At 44.2% G+C, this 16,589-nt stretch overlaps 1 protein-coding gene across 1 annotated transcript in view; it reads right to left on the bottom strand.

Moving 5' to 3' along the window:
• Positions 1–16,589, bottom strand: part of NUP214 (nucleoporin 214) — a 3,229,616-nt gene that overhangs the window by 2,879,766 nt on the left and 333,261 nt on the right. Inside the window, exon 6 of the mRNA XM_044058190.1 lies at positions 11,756–11,819. Within this exon, the coding sequence (XP_043914125.1) occupies positions 11,756–11,819 (64 nt within the window). The remainder of the gene's footprint in view (positions 1–11,755; positions 11,820–16,589) is intronic.

Raw genomic sequence — 16,589 nt, forward strand, 5'->3', positions numbered from 1 at the left:
ACTCTTCCCTTAGACAAGGTATTATAGTTAAGATAGTTTTCAGGTCCTGAGAATGTTGGTACCAAAGGCTTTTTAAGTACCATTGAAGTTTCCTCATATGCAGTCTGGCATATAAAATTAGTAGAATGCAGGAGGCCATGAACCCTAGAGACTGCAGGATTTTTCTTGTGGATATCTGGGTTCTGGTGGCCATTTGAGTGAAGGAGACTGTCAGCTAGGCTTGTTTTTCTGGAGTAAGGAATGCCATCTGGGTTGCTGTGTCCAAGCTTGCTCCCAGAAATACAATTTTTTGACTGGGGACGAGTTTGGATTTCTTTTCGTTGATAGTGCACCCCAGGTAGGTTAGAAGGTCCTTTACAAATGTCAGGTGCTGCAATAGCTTTTCCTGACTGTCTGCCTGAATCAGGCAATCGTCCAAGTAAGGGTAAATTTGAATATTTCGCCATCTGCAGTAGGCAATGGCTGGAGTCAGGCATTTTGCGAAAACTCTGGAAGCAGTGGATAAGCCAAAGGAAAGTGCAGAGAACTGATAATGCATAGATCCTGCCCTAAAACGTAGATATTTCCTGCAGGAGTCCCTGATTGGGATGTGCAGATAGGCCTCCTTTAGGTCTAGGTTGGCTAACCAGGCATCTTTGGACAGCATAGGGAGAAGCTGCTGTAGGGCGAGTATTTTTAATTTTGGTACCACCAGGAAGGTGTTTAGAATGGATAGATCCAGGATCGGGCACCAGGTTCCCTCTTTTCTGGGCAACAGGAAAAGTGTGGAATAAAAACCTTGGCCTATCTGTTCTGCGGGAACAGGTTGAATTGCCCTTTTGGAGAGCAGGGACTGAACTTGGTTTTGTGCCTCTACCCACTGGTTTGGAGGAAGGCCTGAGAACCCTTTTGGGGTTGGTACTGTGTGGAAATAAAACTTGTAACCCTGGGATACTATGTTGAGGTCCCATCAGTCATTGGTGATGGAGGTCCAGTTTTTTGCATGGTGGGCAAGTTTCCTCCTAGGGGCATGAGCAATTGGGCAGAGGTGTGGAGTGGAGTTGAAAAGTCATTGTGAATTTTTTCACTACGGGGGATGCTTAGCACTCCCTGCTTTAAAAGTGGAGGTACTCCATTGCTTAGATCTCTGCATACCCCGAGACTGTATTCAGGGGGGTCTGTTTCCCCTAGGTCTAGGTTGAGATGGCCTAGAGGGGGCTGGAAAGGACCAATGTTTTGAGGGGCAATGCCTACTGAATCTTGGAGGCTGCACTTGCAAAAAATCTTTGATTGTCTGCATTGACTTAGCCTTTTCTCCCATCTTTTTTAAAAACTCTTCTGTTTTGATGCCAAACAGATTGTCCTTGTTCAGAGGAGCGTCCAATAATTTTGACTTGACATGGTCTGGGAAGGTCTACTCCTTAAGCCAGTCTACTCCTTAAGCCAGGCATACTGTCTAAGTACAGAACCGTGACTGATGCCCTGCAAGATGCTTCTAGGGCGTCAAATCCACACTGCAGGGTATGCTTGCTGACTTGGCTTGCAGAATGCATAAGCTCCTGTAATTCTTTTTATTTTCTGCACAGTCAGGAAAGGTAGATCATTTTTGCTTAATAAGTTCCATAGTATGTTGCTGGTATTTCAGCATATGGAACTGACAATTCAATGCTCTAATGGCGAGAGTTGCAGAGGTGTATACTTTTTTTACTGCATCTGTCTAGAACTCGGGAATCCCTGTCCAAGGGGGTGAGATTCTTAGCTGTAGTTGATTTTATTCCTTTAGGTCCTTGGGAGATGACCTCTGGGTCAGCAGTAGCATTTTTTTAAGAGATTTGTGAGAGTCAGGGACTCTGTAGTACCTGTCAGGGTACCTTGGAGCACGGGGTAAAGTATCAGGAGTTAGACTGGATTACATAAAGACATCATCCACAACATCCAGTACAGGAGGGATAGCTAAGGGTCTGTGCTGTGGTAAATCTAAAAATTCCCGGAGTCTCTTTTTGGACAGAGGATAATCCAAGCATTCCCAATGGAAATGCTCTTTCAAAGCATGTAGGGTTTCACAAAAAGAAAAATCCTCTGGAGAAGAGGCAGAAGGAATGGATTCCTCTGCATCTGAATCCTCATAAGCAGATATGGGCATGTCTTCATATTCAGAAACCTCAGAGTCGTCGGACTCTTGGTCAGATAAAGCTGCTGGGGACAAGTCTCTTTCTTTTAGCAAGGGAAGGATGGCTTCTGCTAATCAGCATGATCAGGTCTTCTGCCATTTTGAGCATCTGAGATTGTGGCAAGGAAGCAGATGTTTCAGTTTGGGTCATCGTTTTTTTAGGCATAGCTCATACTCTTGGCCTTAGAAACTCAGTTTTAGACAGAACTGAAGACATGCAAGCAGTCATCTGTGTCGAATATCGGTAGTGCGAATAACTTCCTCAGAAGCCGGTGCCTGCACAGCAGATCCAGACCCATCCAAGGCAGACACATCTGCAGGTTCCATAGTTGAAGAAGCGTCTCGTGGCATAACTCCGAATAGGTCTCAGTAGCGGCCTGCGAATCCATCGAAGCGGGCATCAGGGGCTGCGAAAGCGCCTGAGTACCGGCTAACTGGCGACTAGCTTAACGGAAGCGTCGTCGGCAGTTTTGGGCCTGTGTGGTCTTGTCTTTTTAGGGAAGATCGGTAGTCAAATGGCTTACCAAAGCCATTTTGGAATACGGAGATCGAGAACAAAAGTATTTAGCTACAATAAGGGCCTGATGATGAATTGTTCGGGCGTTGAACAAAGCACAAAACCGACAGCAAGGTACATCGTGGTCTGGGCCTAAACAGCTGATGCAGTAAGAATGGAAATCTCAGTGTGGTATTTGCTTTCCACAGGCGAGACAATTGTTAACTGTTTCTGACATCGGTTAGAGCAAGAAAAAAGGATCCCCAACAGGGTACTTAGCTTTAGAAGACTTCAAGACGATTCAATTTCAGAAATGAAAACTCAGGTAGTGGCTGACCGGCACTCGTACAAACTGCTTTTGCTTCAGGCTGCTCGGCAAGGAAGACTGATGTAATGGCGTCTGCTGCCTGTTTTTATACATCTGACAACCTGACGGTGGTCCTGAAGCGACAGCAACTGACGCAGAAATACTAAGCCTCTGGTATTTGGGCCGACTGATGGCTACCCCTGGCAGGATAACCCAAGAGTGTGACTGCAACAGTGAATACACTAGCATCTGCATTTATGGTAAGTGTACACATCTGTACTTTTCCCACCCTCCACCCCCTTCTCTCTCTCGTTCTCTTCCTCACACATTACAGGGAATTTTTGGTATTTACTTTCTACTGGTGGTGTTCTTCCACCATAACCTAGCACCATATCTGGGGGCTCCCGACAGTTGGGGCAAGAAAAAGTGATGTGATGGCGTTGGCTGCCTGATTTTATACCACTGTAACAGTGAAACACAAAGAACACGCATGACTGCAACAGTGAATACACTTGAACATCTACATTTATGATATGTGTACACAACTGTACTATGTTCTTAGTGTTTCACTGTTGCAGTCATCACACTTGGGTTTATTCCCAAAGCTGAAGAAAAGGGGTGGAGGCAGTCGAAGACTGGGGGCTGAATGGGATGGCCTGCAAGACTGCGGTTGCAAAGCCTGCCCTGGATTTGGAGAAGACAGGCAGATGGTAATGCTTGGTGAAGGTATGAACAGAAGTCCATGTTGCAGCCTCCAGGATGTCCCTGGTGGGGACCCCTCTGAGAAAAGCTGCAGAGATGGAGGTTGCCCTGGTGGAATGCGTCCTGACCCACTTAGGAGGCAGTTTCCCGTGGTGTTTGTAGCAGAAATAGATGCGGTGTGCTATCCATTTGGAGATTGTATGGATATGGCCTTGCCCTCTGCCTCCTGCTGCAAAGCTGACTAACAATTAGTCAGTTTTGCTAAAAGATTTAGTCCTATCGAGCTAGAATCTGAGCTGTCTGTGCACATCTAGAGAATGCAGAATTCTTTCCCCCTTGTTTTGTGGGTTAGGGAAAAAGGTGGGCAAATGAATTGATTGGTTGAGAGCCACGCTGGATACCACTTTAGGCATGAAAGTTGGGTTAATCCTGAGGGAGACCCTGTCAGCATGGAAAATGATGAACGGCTCTACAGCCATGAGTGCTTGTAGCTCTGAAACTCTTCTAGCTAAAGTGATAGCCAGAAGCAAGGCTGTTTTCCAAGAGAGGAATTTTCACTCTAATAAAGCTGCAGGCTCAAAGAGGGGTAGGGTGAGTTTTTTCAACACAAAGTTAAGGTCCCAAGCTGGGGTAGGAGCTCTTCTGGGTGCCCTTAAATTGTTAGCCCCTCTTAGGAACTGTTTGATGAGAGGGTGTGAGAAGAGAAGTGGCTCTGTGCTGTAATGAGCAGAGATGGCAGTGGCATGAATTTTAAGAGAAGAGAAGGATAGACCCCCTGTGTAGTAGGTTTGCTAGGTAATCCAGGATGAGAGGTAGGGAGGGCTGTGCTGTTTCAGCTCCTTTAGCCTGGATCCAGGTACAAAACCTTTTCCACTTGTCAGCATAGGATTTTCTAGTGCTGAGGCGTCTGGCCTCACGTATAACATTCAGGTCTTGTTTGCTTAACCTGGCAGCTGGAGGAGAGGTCAGGGAATAAGCCAGGCTGCCAGGTTCAGGGTCTGCAATTGTGGAAGCATGAATTCTCCATTCTTCCAGGTCATGAGTGTTGGGATCTGAGGTAGGTGCCATGGTGGCAGGGCTGACGGGCTGCGCAGCAGTGGGTACCAGTGCTGGAGTGGCCATTCTGGGACAATCAAGACTGCCCTTGGTTTTTCCTCCATTATTTTGAGCAGTACCCTTGAAATTAGTGGTGGGGGGGATACATAAATCAGGAGGTTTACCCATCGGAAAGACAGAGCATCCACTTTCCAGGCCTTGCTATGAGGTTCCCTGTTGCAGAATCTGCTGAGCTGGTGATTGTTGTGGGAGGCAAAGAGGTCCACCTTTGGGGTACCCCATTTCTGGGTTACAAGGTTGAAGGTTCTGTGGTGTAGCTGCCACTCATGTGGGTTTAACAGTTTTCTGCTCAAGTTGTCTGCCAGAGAGTTTAGGGAGCCTGGCAAGAATTGTGCTAGCAGGTGTATTTGCATGGCTGAAGCCATGTGCCAAAGGGTCATGGCAAACCTGCACAGGGGATAAGAGTGAGTTCCTCCCTGCATGTTGCTATACCACATCAATTTGGTGTTGTCTGTTTTGATCACTAGAGGCCCCAGGGAGAGTATGGATCTGAAAGCTGTCAGAGCATGCTGAACAGCTAGCATCTCTTTTTGGTTGATGTGCAGATGTATTTGATTTGGGCTCCAATGGCCCTGAATGCACCTGCAGTCCAGGTGTGCACCCCTGGAATAGTCTGATGCGTCTGTGGTGAGGGTCTGAGCAGCGTAGGGTTGTGAGAAGGGAAGACCCTTGTTGTGGTTGCATGCTGCTGCCCACCAAAGAAAATCTTTCCTTAGACAGGGTATTATAGGTATGATAGTTTCCAGATATTGTGTGTGTTGACACCAAAGGCTTTTTAGGTACCACTGTATTTCCTCATATGCAGTCTGGCATACGGAATGAGTAGAATGCAGTAGGTCATGAACCTTGAGCTCGCAGGATTTTTCTTGCGGATAACTGGGTTCTGGTGGCTAGTTGAGAAAAGTAGCCTGTCAGGTAGACTTGTTTTTCTCGAGTAAGGAATGCCATCTGGGATGCTGTGTCCAGGCTTGCTCCCAGGAATACAATGTTTTGAGTGAGAACTAGTTTTGATTTCTTTTCGTTGATAGTATAACCCCAGGGAGGTCAGTAGGTCCTTTACAAAGGTCAGGTGCTGTAACAGATTTTCCTGTCTGTCTGAATCTGGCAATAGTCCAAGTAGGGCTAAATTTGAATATTTCTTTGTCTGCAAAAAGCAATGGCTGGAGCCAGGCATTTTGTGAAAACTCTGGGAGCAGTGGATAAGCCAAAGGGAAGCAACAAGAACTGAAAGTGCATAGATCCAGCCCTGAAACGGAGACATTTCCTGCAAGATTCCCTGATTGGGATGTGTAGGTAGGCCTCTTAGGTCTAAGGTGGCTAACCAAGCATTCTTGGAAAGCATAGGAGGAAGTAGCTGGAGGATGAGCATTTTGAATTTTGGCATCACCAGGAAGGTGTTTAGAATTGATAGATCGAGGATTGGGCGTCAGGTGCCCTCTTTTCTGGGTACCAGGAAGAGCCTGGAATAGAAACCTTGGCCTATCTGGTCAGCAGAAACAGGCTGTATTGCCCTCATGGAGAGCAGGGAATGGCCTTGTTTTTCGGCCTCTGCCCACTGGTTTGGAGAAAGATCTGGGAAGCCTTTTGGGGTTGGCAGTGTGTGGAAATAAAATTTGTATCCCTGGGACGCTATGTGGAGGACCCATTGGTCACTGGTAATAGAGGTCCAGTTGTTTGTACAGGAGGAGAGTTTTCCTCCTAGAGACACAAGCAGGTGGGCAGAGGTAAGGGGTGGAGGTGTACAGTCACTGTGAGTTCTTACCATAAGGGGTGTCTTAGCACTCCCTGTTTATGAAGTGGAGGAACTCCACTGCTTACATCTCTGCATTCCCTGGGACTGCTGTCTGGGGGGGTCTGCTTCCCTTAGGTCTTGGCTGAGCAGGCCTGGAGGGGGCCAGAAACGACCAGTGCTTGGAGGGGCAATGCCTACTGAACTCCGGAGGATGGACCTGTAAAAAGTCTGTCTGCATAGATTTAGCTTTTCTTCCATATTTTTTAAAGACCTCTTCTGCCTTGGTGCCAAACAAATTGTCTTTGTTCAATGGTTCGTCCAATAATTTTGATTTTACATGGTCTGGCAAGGTCTGTTCCTTAAGCCAAGCATGCCTTCCAAGTACAGAACCGTGACTGCTGCCCTGCAAGATGCTTCTAGGGCGTTAAAGCCACACTGCAAGGTGTGCTTAGTAACTTGGCTTGCACAATGCATAAGCTCCTGTAATTCTTTATTTTCTGCACAAGCAGGAAAGGTAGATATTTTTTTGTTTCAGGAGTTCCATGGTATGTTGCTGGTATTTCAGCACGTGGAACTGACAATTTAGTGCTCTAATGGCAACAGTTTCAGAGGTGTATACTTTTTTACCCCATCTGTCTAAAACTCTGGAATCCCTGCCCGAGGGGGTGGGATTCTTAGCTGAGGTTGCTTTAATTCCTTTAGGTCCTTGAGAGATGACCTCTGGGTCAGCAGTAGGACTTTTGAAAAGGAATTTGAGAGTCAGGGACTCTAATATCAGTTAGGTTTCCTGGGAGCAGGATGAATGATGTCAGGAGTTAAAATGGATTCCATAAAAAGACATCATCCACAACATCCAAGACAGGAGGAATGGCTAAAGGTCTGTGCTGTGATAAATCTAAGAATTCCCTGAGTCTCTTTTTGGACTGAGGATAGTCCTGACATTCCCACTGGAAATGCTGCCTTAAAATATGTAGGGTTTCACCAAATAAAAAATCCTCTGGAGGAGAGGCACAAGGAATGGATTCCTCTGCATCTGAATCCTCATAAGCAGATAGGGATTGCATGTCTTCATATTTCAGAAACCTCAGAGTCATCGGACTTCTAGTCAGATAAAACTGCTGGGGACAGGTCTCTTCCTTTTGGAAGGGGTAGGCTGGTTTCCCCTAATAAGCATGATAAGGTCTTCTGCTATTTTAAGCATCTGAGATTGAGGCATGGAAGCAGGTGCCTGAGCTTGGGTTGGTTTTTTAGGCATAGTTCGTATCCTGGGCCTTAAAAACTCTGCAGGTTTAGAAAGAACTGAAGACGTGAAAGAAGTCATCAGTTTGTGTTGAGTACAAATAATGTGAAGAACTTCCTCGGATGCCGGTGCCTGCTCAGCAGCTCCGGACCTATCCAAGGTAGAGACATCCGCAGGATCCTTAGTCAAAGAAGAGTCTTGCTGCATATCGGACTCCAAACGGGTCTCAGTAGCGCCTGCGAAGCCACAGAAGTGGGCATCAAAGGCTGCGAAAGTGCCTCACTGAGGACAGGAGAACTGACGATTAGCTTAACGGAAGTGTCATTGGCAGTTTTGGACCTGTGCAGTCTGTCTCTGTATTTATCCTTAAGTTTTTTCGGAAGATCGGTAGTCGGGATGTCTTACCGAAGCCATATCAGAATACGGGGACTGACAGCGAAAATATTTAGCTACAATAAGGGCCCGATGACGTATAGTTCTGGCGTTGAACAAAGCACAATAGCGACAGCGAGGTACGTCGTGGTTTGGGTCTAAACAGGTGACGCAGGAAGAATGGAAATCTCGGTGTGGTATTTGCTTTCCACAGGCGAGACAATTGTTAACTTTTTCTGGCAATGGTTAGAGCAAGTAAAAAGGATTTCCAATGGGGTACTTAGCTTTAGAAGACTTCAACTTCAATTCAGGAACGAAACTCAAGTAGCGGCCGACCGGCATTCATGCAAACTGCTTCTGGCTCCTCGGCAAGAAAGACTGATGTAATGGCATCGGTTCCCTGATTTTATACCACTGACTACCTGACGTCAGTCCTGGAGTGACAGCAACTGACACAGAAATACTAAGCCTCTGGTATTCAGGCCGAAAGAGGGCTACCCCTGGCAGGATAACCCAAGTGTGATGACTGCAACAGTGAAACACAAAGAACATCAGTAGGAACAGCAGATGGGTTGGAAGACTCAATCTACAGGAGCTCATAATACCTTTTTTGAATATCAGACACTTTAGAACAATCTCACTTAAGTAGTCCATCATACGGGCAATGGTATCCCTAAAAGACAGCTTTTCCAAAGGGCTTTCTGGACATGAGGAATCCTCCTCCTCTGAACCTTAGTCCAAGCTGAAAAGAATTTTGGAAGAATAAGATAGGGATTATTCCCAGAGTCCAGATGCTCATCTGAGGAATCCAGTTCCCTAGACCTCTTGACTGGAGTGGAAGACCAGGGAAGCAGCAACAAGAACCCTTGTGGTGGCTTCAAAGCCAACAAAGCATTAAATAAAGCCGGAGTTATCTGCCATTCATGTTGGGGATCCTTCACATCAGGGGAACTATGCTTTGTCTTTTACTTCTTTTTCTGTGGGACATCTGCTTGAAACACCCTCAGAGGGTCATGTCCTTGATGGGACTCTAACAATTTAAAAATCTCCTCCTTCACTAAAATCTGGAGAATCCTCCTAGATCCCTCAGATATGATCAGCCAAGGTTCCCCCCATTGTCAGGTATAGATGTTTAACAGAGGATGTGCAAGTCGTCAGATCCATGCTGGCCTCCTAAAGGGCTGTGGCCAAGGAATCCAAAGCAATAGACAGTCTTGACTTTCACCAGCCTCTAGAGAGATGAACGGGGGGAGGCGGTACAGCAGCTGGATCAGGCCTGACTTTTGCCCTTTTTCTTGGTGGACAGCTGGTCCTTGAACACAACACACAGTAAGAAAAGGAAGTTAAGAAACCCTAACGGGGGGCTTATCGAAAACAGCTTGGTAACCCAGTACAGCAAAAAGACATTCAGACCAATGGATGCTAATGGTGTTCAGACTGGAGGGAAAGAAGTTCTGAACATGTGAGTCTGTACGTCACCTTTATGCCCTACTTCATGCAAGGGGAGTATATGTGTAACATACAGAGACTGTAAGAACTGAAGGCTTTGGCATACTGTCTGGACATATCCTTGGCAGGAGATCCCTTAGGTGAAGAATACTGCAACAGTGGTATGCAAGGACATCTGTAACGTACATGACAGGTTATAAAGGATCCAGAGCACCCCCTAGAGCAACATACTATGTAATATAACAATTTGTTTTTTGGATTCAGGCACAGAGACCAGACTCTTCCACAAGGCTTGCTCACGCACATTTCATGGAACTAACGTGGAAGGACAATTTGGACCAAGAGAAGTCTGCGTGCAAAAATGCAGCTGTGTTAACTGATGTTCAAATTCTAATTAATGCAAGCCACATTTGCATAGTAGTGGGCTCTTCCCAAGATGAAAATCAGCCAATTGTGCAAACGTACTGCCTGCTTGCCTAGTTTACACTGAAGGAAGACAAAAATCCCAGTAAAAAGGTAGGGAAGAAATGGCAGCAGGTAAGAATTTGCAATTGTCAGTCAAACTCTCGCCTCCAAACAGTTGAATAATCTGCCAAGACTGATATTACAAAACACATTTTATGCCTGGAGTTGCTTAATTAGCTCATACTTCAGAAACGTGGAACAAGAACCAACCAAGATTTTATAAATACCCAAGAATGTCCCTTATTTCAATGTAAAGGTTACAAATATACTGTCTTATGCTGCTGCTGTGATTTTTGTCCCTACACTGCTGCTTTAATTAACTGCTGTATATATAATTTATAATAAATGTTGTTCTCTATACACTCACTTTCTACTCAAAACAGAGCAGAGATCATGGCTGAAAAATGACTTGGGGTCAAGTCCACCTAGCCCATTCACAAAATAAGGAAAACAGTTAAAAACACAGCTTCTGTTTGATACACATTAACATTACATTTTTGTTTTACTTTAACATATTTAGCCTTTGTTGATTGGGTTAGTTCACAAAGCTAGTAGCTTTGCTGTAAATACCCAACGTGGTATTTATACTGACTAGGGGAAATCTATCATGGCACATGGGGAAACTTCCCACAATCTCAGTATAAATCCTTGACAAAATGAAGGACAATTTCAGTGTTTTTAACTTAAAACAAGAATGAAGATGTCTAACCATGGCCACGATGTAGCAGATCAATGGTTTTCTACATCAGTCAATTATTAGCACATTTTTATTGATCAAAGTAGCAGGGTTTTCTTAATGTCTGTTATGAAACATTTTCCCTAGCTTTGTTTCCTTTTAGTTTACTTGGTGAGATGTCTCCTTAAAAGCGTTCAGTTGACAAACAGCTGATATTTTCCTGTTATTGTCTTACTTCTGAAATTATGACATTTATTAATCATTTAGTACTGTATTATTTAATATGTTGAGGAAACAAAAGACTGCACTGTGTCATCCAGTTTCAGTCAAAGAAAGGGTGACAAGTCTCTGGACATTAATGCAGAGTTTGAAGTGGTAACTACAAAATGTCTTCATGCTTCTACAAAAGCAAAATCATTTCTGAACCTTGTGAATTTATGCAACTCCACACAATAAAAGTTAGTACATGGTTGTTTACAGCATCCGTCATGACACTTGCTCTATATTCTAGTAGAACTGCCCTGTCAAGGACACCGTTGAAAGGTATTGTTTGTGATGGAAGGGCAATCATGTGACTGAATTATTTGGTCACTGCAACCACGGATAGACTGCTTTCAGTCCATGCTAAGGGTCACCCATGTCAATGAGTTTAAAGCTAGGTCAGCTATGAGCCAGCAAAGGAATCTGTATGCAGCAGCAGTGTTAGAAGTACCTCTCAACTTCTCAAGACAAAAATTTGGATAAAGCCAAAAATAATGGGGGTACAAAACCCAAAAGTAGAGACACATTTAAACAATGCTCTTATAAAACAGAAAGTTGCCAGAACAACAAGTTTTGCTTTAATATGCACAACTGGAAGGATATGAAGTTTGAAACTCATAGGTCTGTTATTATTTAGTTACCTCAACTCTCTAGCGATTTGCTAGAAAACCACAAATTTTGTTAGGAACGGACCAAATATATGACAACATTTTAAACGCTTTGCAAAAATCCTAGGTCACAAAATTTTAAACAAAACAAATTAGTTAAATAAATAAAGGAAAATACAGACCTTTCACTGGATTGTCTGAATCAAAAAATGGAGGACAAGGAATGACTTTTTTCTCCTGCAGTGTCTAAAAAGGCAAAAAAAAATGGAGCACATTAATGTACACACCGATTCAAACAGTAGCACACATCTAACACTGGCATAATCCTTCACCCACAACAGCAGAGTGCAACCATGCATGGGTTCCTATCAGAAGAGCGAACGCTTAAAATTGCAAATGCTCTACTGCTGAACTGAAAACAACGAAAGCTGACAATGACAAAGGCACTGAACAGCGATTTTTTTCCCTGGGAAAAAAATCGCTGGACCATTCTCAGGACTATGCTGTTTTCACCACTGTGCTGCGATGTCGGAGTTGGTATATTTAAGTGGGAGGGGTGTGGGGGTGAAGCCCCCACTTTGTACATTTTATTTATTTATTTATTTATTTTTTTTTTTTTTGGATCAGCGAATTTTTTCCCTTGTAAAAAAATCACTGATCTGTGCATTCGACATTGTCAGCTTTCATGTGTTTCAGTTCAACAGAAGAGCATTTGCTACCTTAAGCGTTCGCTCTTCTGATATAGACCCACCATGCACAATGACCCAGTACAAACTTCACATCAACAAAACACAGCAGCATCACCATATTACCAAAGACGCCATATTTATGCAGTTGTTATTCCAAGCATCACATCATAACCTCAAAAAGTACAGTTGCGTAAAATCTTACCATAACAGCAGAAGTCATTCTCTTCACTGTTGCAGTATTCTTCACTAAAGGGATCTCTTACCTAGGATAGCCTAAAAGCTTGGCCAGTATACTAAAAGCATTTCGATTTTATAGGCACTGTATGTCACACATATGCTCCCCACATATCACTTAGGACATAAAGGTGAAGTATGGATACAAATACTCAGAAATGAATTGCCACAGGAGGAACAAAACACCCCAGGGACAACAGAGAACAGGCACATTCAGAAGAAAAAAGGTCAGAAGGGAAAGGAAGCGAGAGGGGGTTGACAAAGGCTCAAAACCATTTACTAATTAAATATTAATCTAACTTAAAACAGGTTTTGCATCAACATACACTTTCTCAACAATAAGAAAGTAATCTATTACCAAGTGACTGCAACCCTCCGTGATTTACCAAAATTAGAAGTTATGTACTTAAAATAACTTGGCATCTCTGCTGGCCATTTTCATTTTTCCTCATTACTGGGTTACAGATGAGACCCTTGGATCCGACTCGGTGACATTTCTTAGACTTGGATTCTAGTCGCCAGCTCCTCCCTCTACCCATGATGGTCCACCATCTCGGTAGCTTCTTTAGATAAAGTTTGCTGCCCTACTGTCTATTGAATACAGAGACAATAGATAGAAGGAAATTAGAGGCTCAAACCAGGAACATAAAGGTTCCTGAATTCCAATAGGTCCTCAGGAGCTAATAGGATGGGGGGGTGGCTGGGAAGGAAGGTGGGGAAGAATGAAAATGAACACCACAAATGCCAAGTTATGGTAAGTACATAACTTCCAAATCTGATGTCCTTTTCATTCTTCTTCGTTATTGGGTCAGAGTCCTCAGCTATGCTACTCTCGGGTGGCCTATATATGATATGCTGGAACAAAAAAAAAAAAAACAAAAAAAAAAAAAAAAAACAAAAGAAGCTCTACTTCTGGAGACAATGTCCAATTTAAAATGCGTCACAAAGGTCAAGAGTCTTTGACAAAGTGGCTGCAGCACAAATATCATAAATTGACACTTTGGAGGGGAAAACTGATGATGTAGTCATAGATTTGATAGAACGGGCCTTAGGAGAATGAGACAATTTCTATTTTTTGAATAAATGAGCGAGGTACAGTCAGTAATCCACTTAGCCAACATAACCTTGGAAACTGCTTGACCTAGAGGGTTAGGTGAGAAAAAAACAAATACATGGTCAGACTTTCTATGAAGATAGAAAGTACAGTTTTGTACCTACCATAAATGTAGATGTCCGAACTGGATAGCATCTGCAGTCATAACAACTGGGTTGTCCTGTCGTCAGGCAGCCCTTCAGTCGGCCGGATTCCAAAGTCCGGGTCCGGCTTCGGCTGATGTCGCACTTCACCCGACGTCATCTCTGTGGGTCTTCGGGTATAAAGGCATCAGCCGACGCCATTTTCTTCAGTGTTTCTTGCCCCAGATGCCAGTAGCCTTCTTGAAGGCTAAAATTTGGATAAATGCCAATGTTTCCAAAAAGATAGAGGTAAACACAAAAATAAGCATGTATGTACATATATACAAACAAATACACCATAAAAGACTCCCCCCACCAGCTAGCTATTAGGAGGGTAAACACCCTAGGAGTACCACAGAGGGGAAGGAGGGAGGGTAATCCTGACTGCAGATGCTATCCAGTTCGGACATCTACATTTATGGTAGGTACAAAACTGTACTATGTCCTTCATGGATGCATCTGCAGTCATAACAACTGGGTAGAATACCACAGCCAACTAGGGGAGGAGGAAAAACTAGATTATGGTGTGTTTAGGATCCCTTGCAGTACAGCAGTGGCAAACCCTGCTCGGGATCTAGAATATAGAGGCAAATTATAATGCTTGGCAAATGTATGCACGGAGGTCCAAGTAGCCGCCTCAATAATGTCTTTGGTTGCCACTCCTCGTAAGAAGGCTGTGGTAGTGGCTGTTGCCCTTGTAGAATGAGGTCTTATGTTCTGTGGAATTGGTTTTCCATGGAAGGAGTAACAGAATCGTATGCAATTTCCTATCCATTTGGAGATTGTCTGTTTGGAAATAGCTTTTCCTTCCCTTCCTGTTGCATAGGCTACAAAAAGCTGGTCAGTTTTTCTGCTACTTTTTGTTCTGTCCAAGTAGTAGCGTAGCTGTCTATGTACATCCAAGGTATGCAGTATTCTTTCCCCTCTGTTTTGTGGGTTGGGAAAGAAGGTAGGTAGGTGGATTGCCTGGTTTAAAGACACTCTGGATACCACCTTAGGCATAAATGTAGGATTAGTCCTCATGGACACTCTATCTTGGTGGAAGATTAGGAAGGGCTGTACTGCCATTAGGGCCTGAAGTTCAGAAACCCTCCTGGCTGAGGTTATTGCCAGTAGGAAAGCAGTTTTCCACGATAGATGCTGTAGGTCTGCTGTTGCTGCTGGTTCAAAAGGTGATAGTGTCAGCTTTTCTAGCACAAAGTTCAAGTCCCAGGCTGGCAATGGTGGTTTCATTGGAGGTTTTACATTCTTGATTCCTCTGAGGAACTGCCTGAGTAAAGGATGTGAAAAGACAGGTGGTTCAAAGCTGTATTCTGCTGATATAGCTGATGCATGTATCTTGATGGAGGAGTAGGACAGGCCTGTATGTAGAAGTTCTGCCAGATACTCCAGAATGTTAGGCATATCTATGTTTGACACATCTTTTCCTCTTTCAGTACTCCAAATGACAAACCTTTTCCATTTTCCTGCATAGTTCCTTCTTGTTGAAGGTCTGCGGGCTTCAAGAATAATATCTTTAACTCTTTGTGAAAGTTCTGGATTAGCTGCTGCTATGTGATGTTCCATGCAGTCAGTTGCAGCGTTTTTAGGTTCGGATGCATGATGCTGTAGTTGTTCTGAGTTAACATCAAAGGCATCAGGGGTATTGGCCACATATTGTTCCGAGACATGCTCCTCAGCAGTGGGTACCAGTGTTGTCTTGGCCAGTTTGGAGCCATCAGGATTATCCTTTGACGTTCTTCCTTGATTTTTAGTAATACCTTGTGTATCAAGGGAAGAGGTGGGAATGCATATGCTGTTAGGCCTTTCCAGCTGAAGGAGAGCGAATCCACTTTCCATGCCAGTGGGTGGAATGTCCTTGTGCAGAATTTTTTGAGCTGGTGATTGAGAGGGGAAGCGAATAGATCTATCTGAGGCATTCCCCATTTCTTTGAGATGGTCTTGAAGATGTCCGGGTGTAGCATCCATTCGTGGGCATCCGATGTGGTTCTGCTCAATATGTCTGCTAGAGTATTCTCCTTTCCCGGTACAAATATTGCCTGTAACTGGATGTTGTAGCTGACTGCCAGGTTCCACAGCTCCAAAGTCATTCTGCATAGGGGGTATGAATGAGTGCCTCCCTGTTTGTTGATGTACCACATGACTGTGGTGTTGTCTGTCCTTATCATCAACTGGCCCTCTTTGAGAAATGGTCTGAACTTTTGGATTGCCAGTTTTACTGCCAGCATTTCTTTTAGGTTGATGTGCAGGTGAAGTTGATCCTGCGTCCACAATCCTTGCACGCATTTGTCCAGCATGTGGGCCCCCCATCCTAGGTCTGAAGCGTCTGTTGTGATCGTCTGGTTTGCTTGACATCTGCGAAAGGGTAGACCTGGGTTTGACTGGCATGCTTGAGCCCACCATAGGAACTCCTGTTTTAAGCATGGAATTAGTGGAATTTCTGTTTCTAGGCTGTGCCTGTGTTGGGACCATAAGTTCTTTAGGTACCACTGTAGTTTTCTCATATGTAGTCTGGCAAGTGGGACCAAGATTATGCATGATGCCATGAAGCCCAAGGCCTGCAGTACTTTTCTTGCTGTTAACTTGTTCTGTTTTGTTAGAGCCAAGAAGTAAAGAGGGAGTTCTTTTTGTTTTTCTGCTGTTAGGAATGCCATTTGTCTTACTGTGTCCAATTCCGCGCCCAAGAATGTCCTTGTTTGGGATGGTATCAGCCTTGATTTTTGTAAATTGACTGTGTATCCCAGTGCTTGTAGCAAGTAGATGACCCTTTGTAAATCTGTTGTCAGCTTGCTTTTGTTGTCCCCTTGTAGCAGGCAGTCGTCCAGGTATGGGTAAATTTGAATTCCCTGTAGTCTGC

This window comes from Protopterus annectens, chromosome 16.part0 (genome assembly GCF_019279795.1).
Source record: "Protopterus annectens isolate FY-2018-M chromosome 16.part0, PAN1.0, whole genome shotgun sequence".
In the NCBI taxonomy this organism is placed as follows: domain Eukaryota; kingdom Metazoa; phylum Chordata; order Ceratodontiformes; family Protopteridae; genus Protopterus; species Protopterus annectens.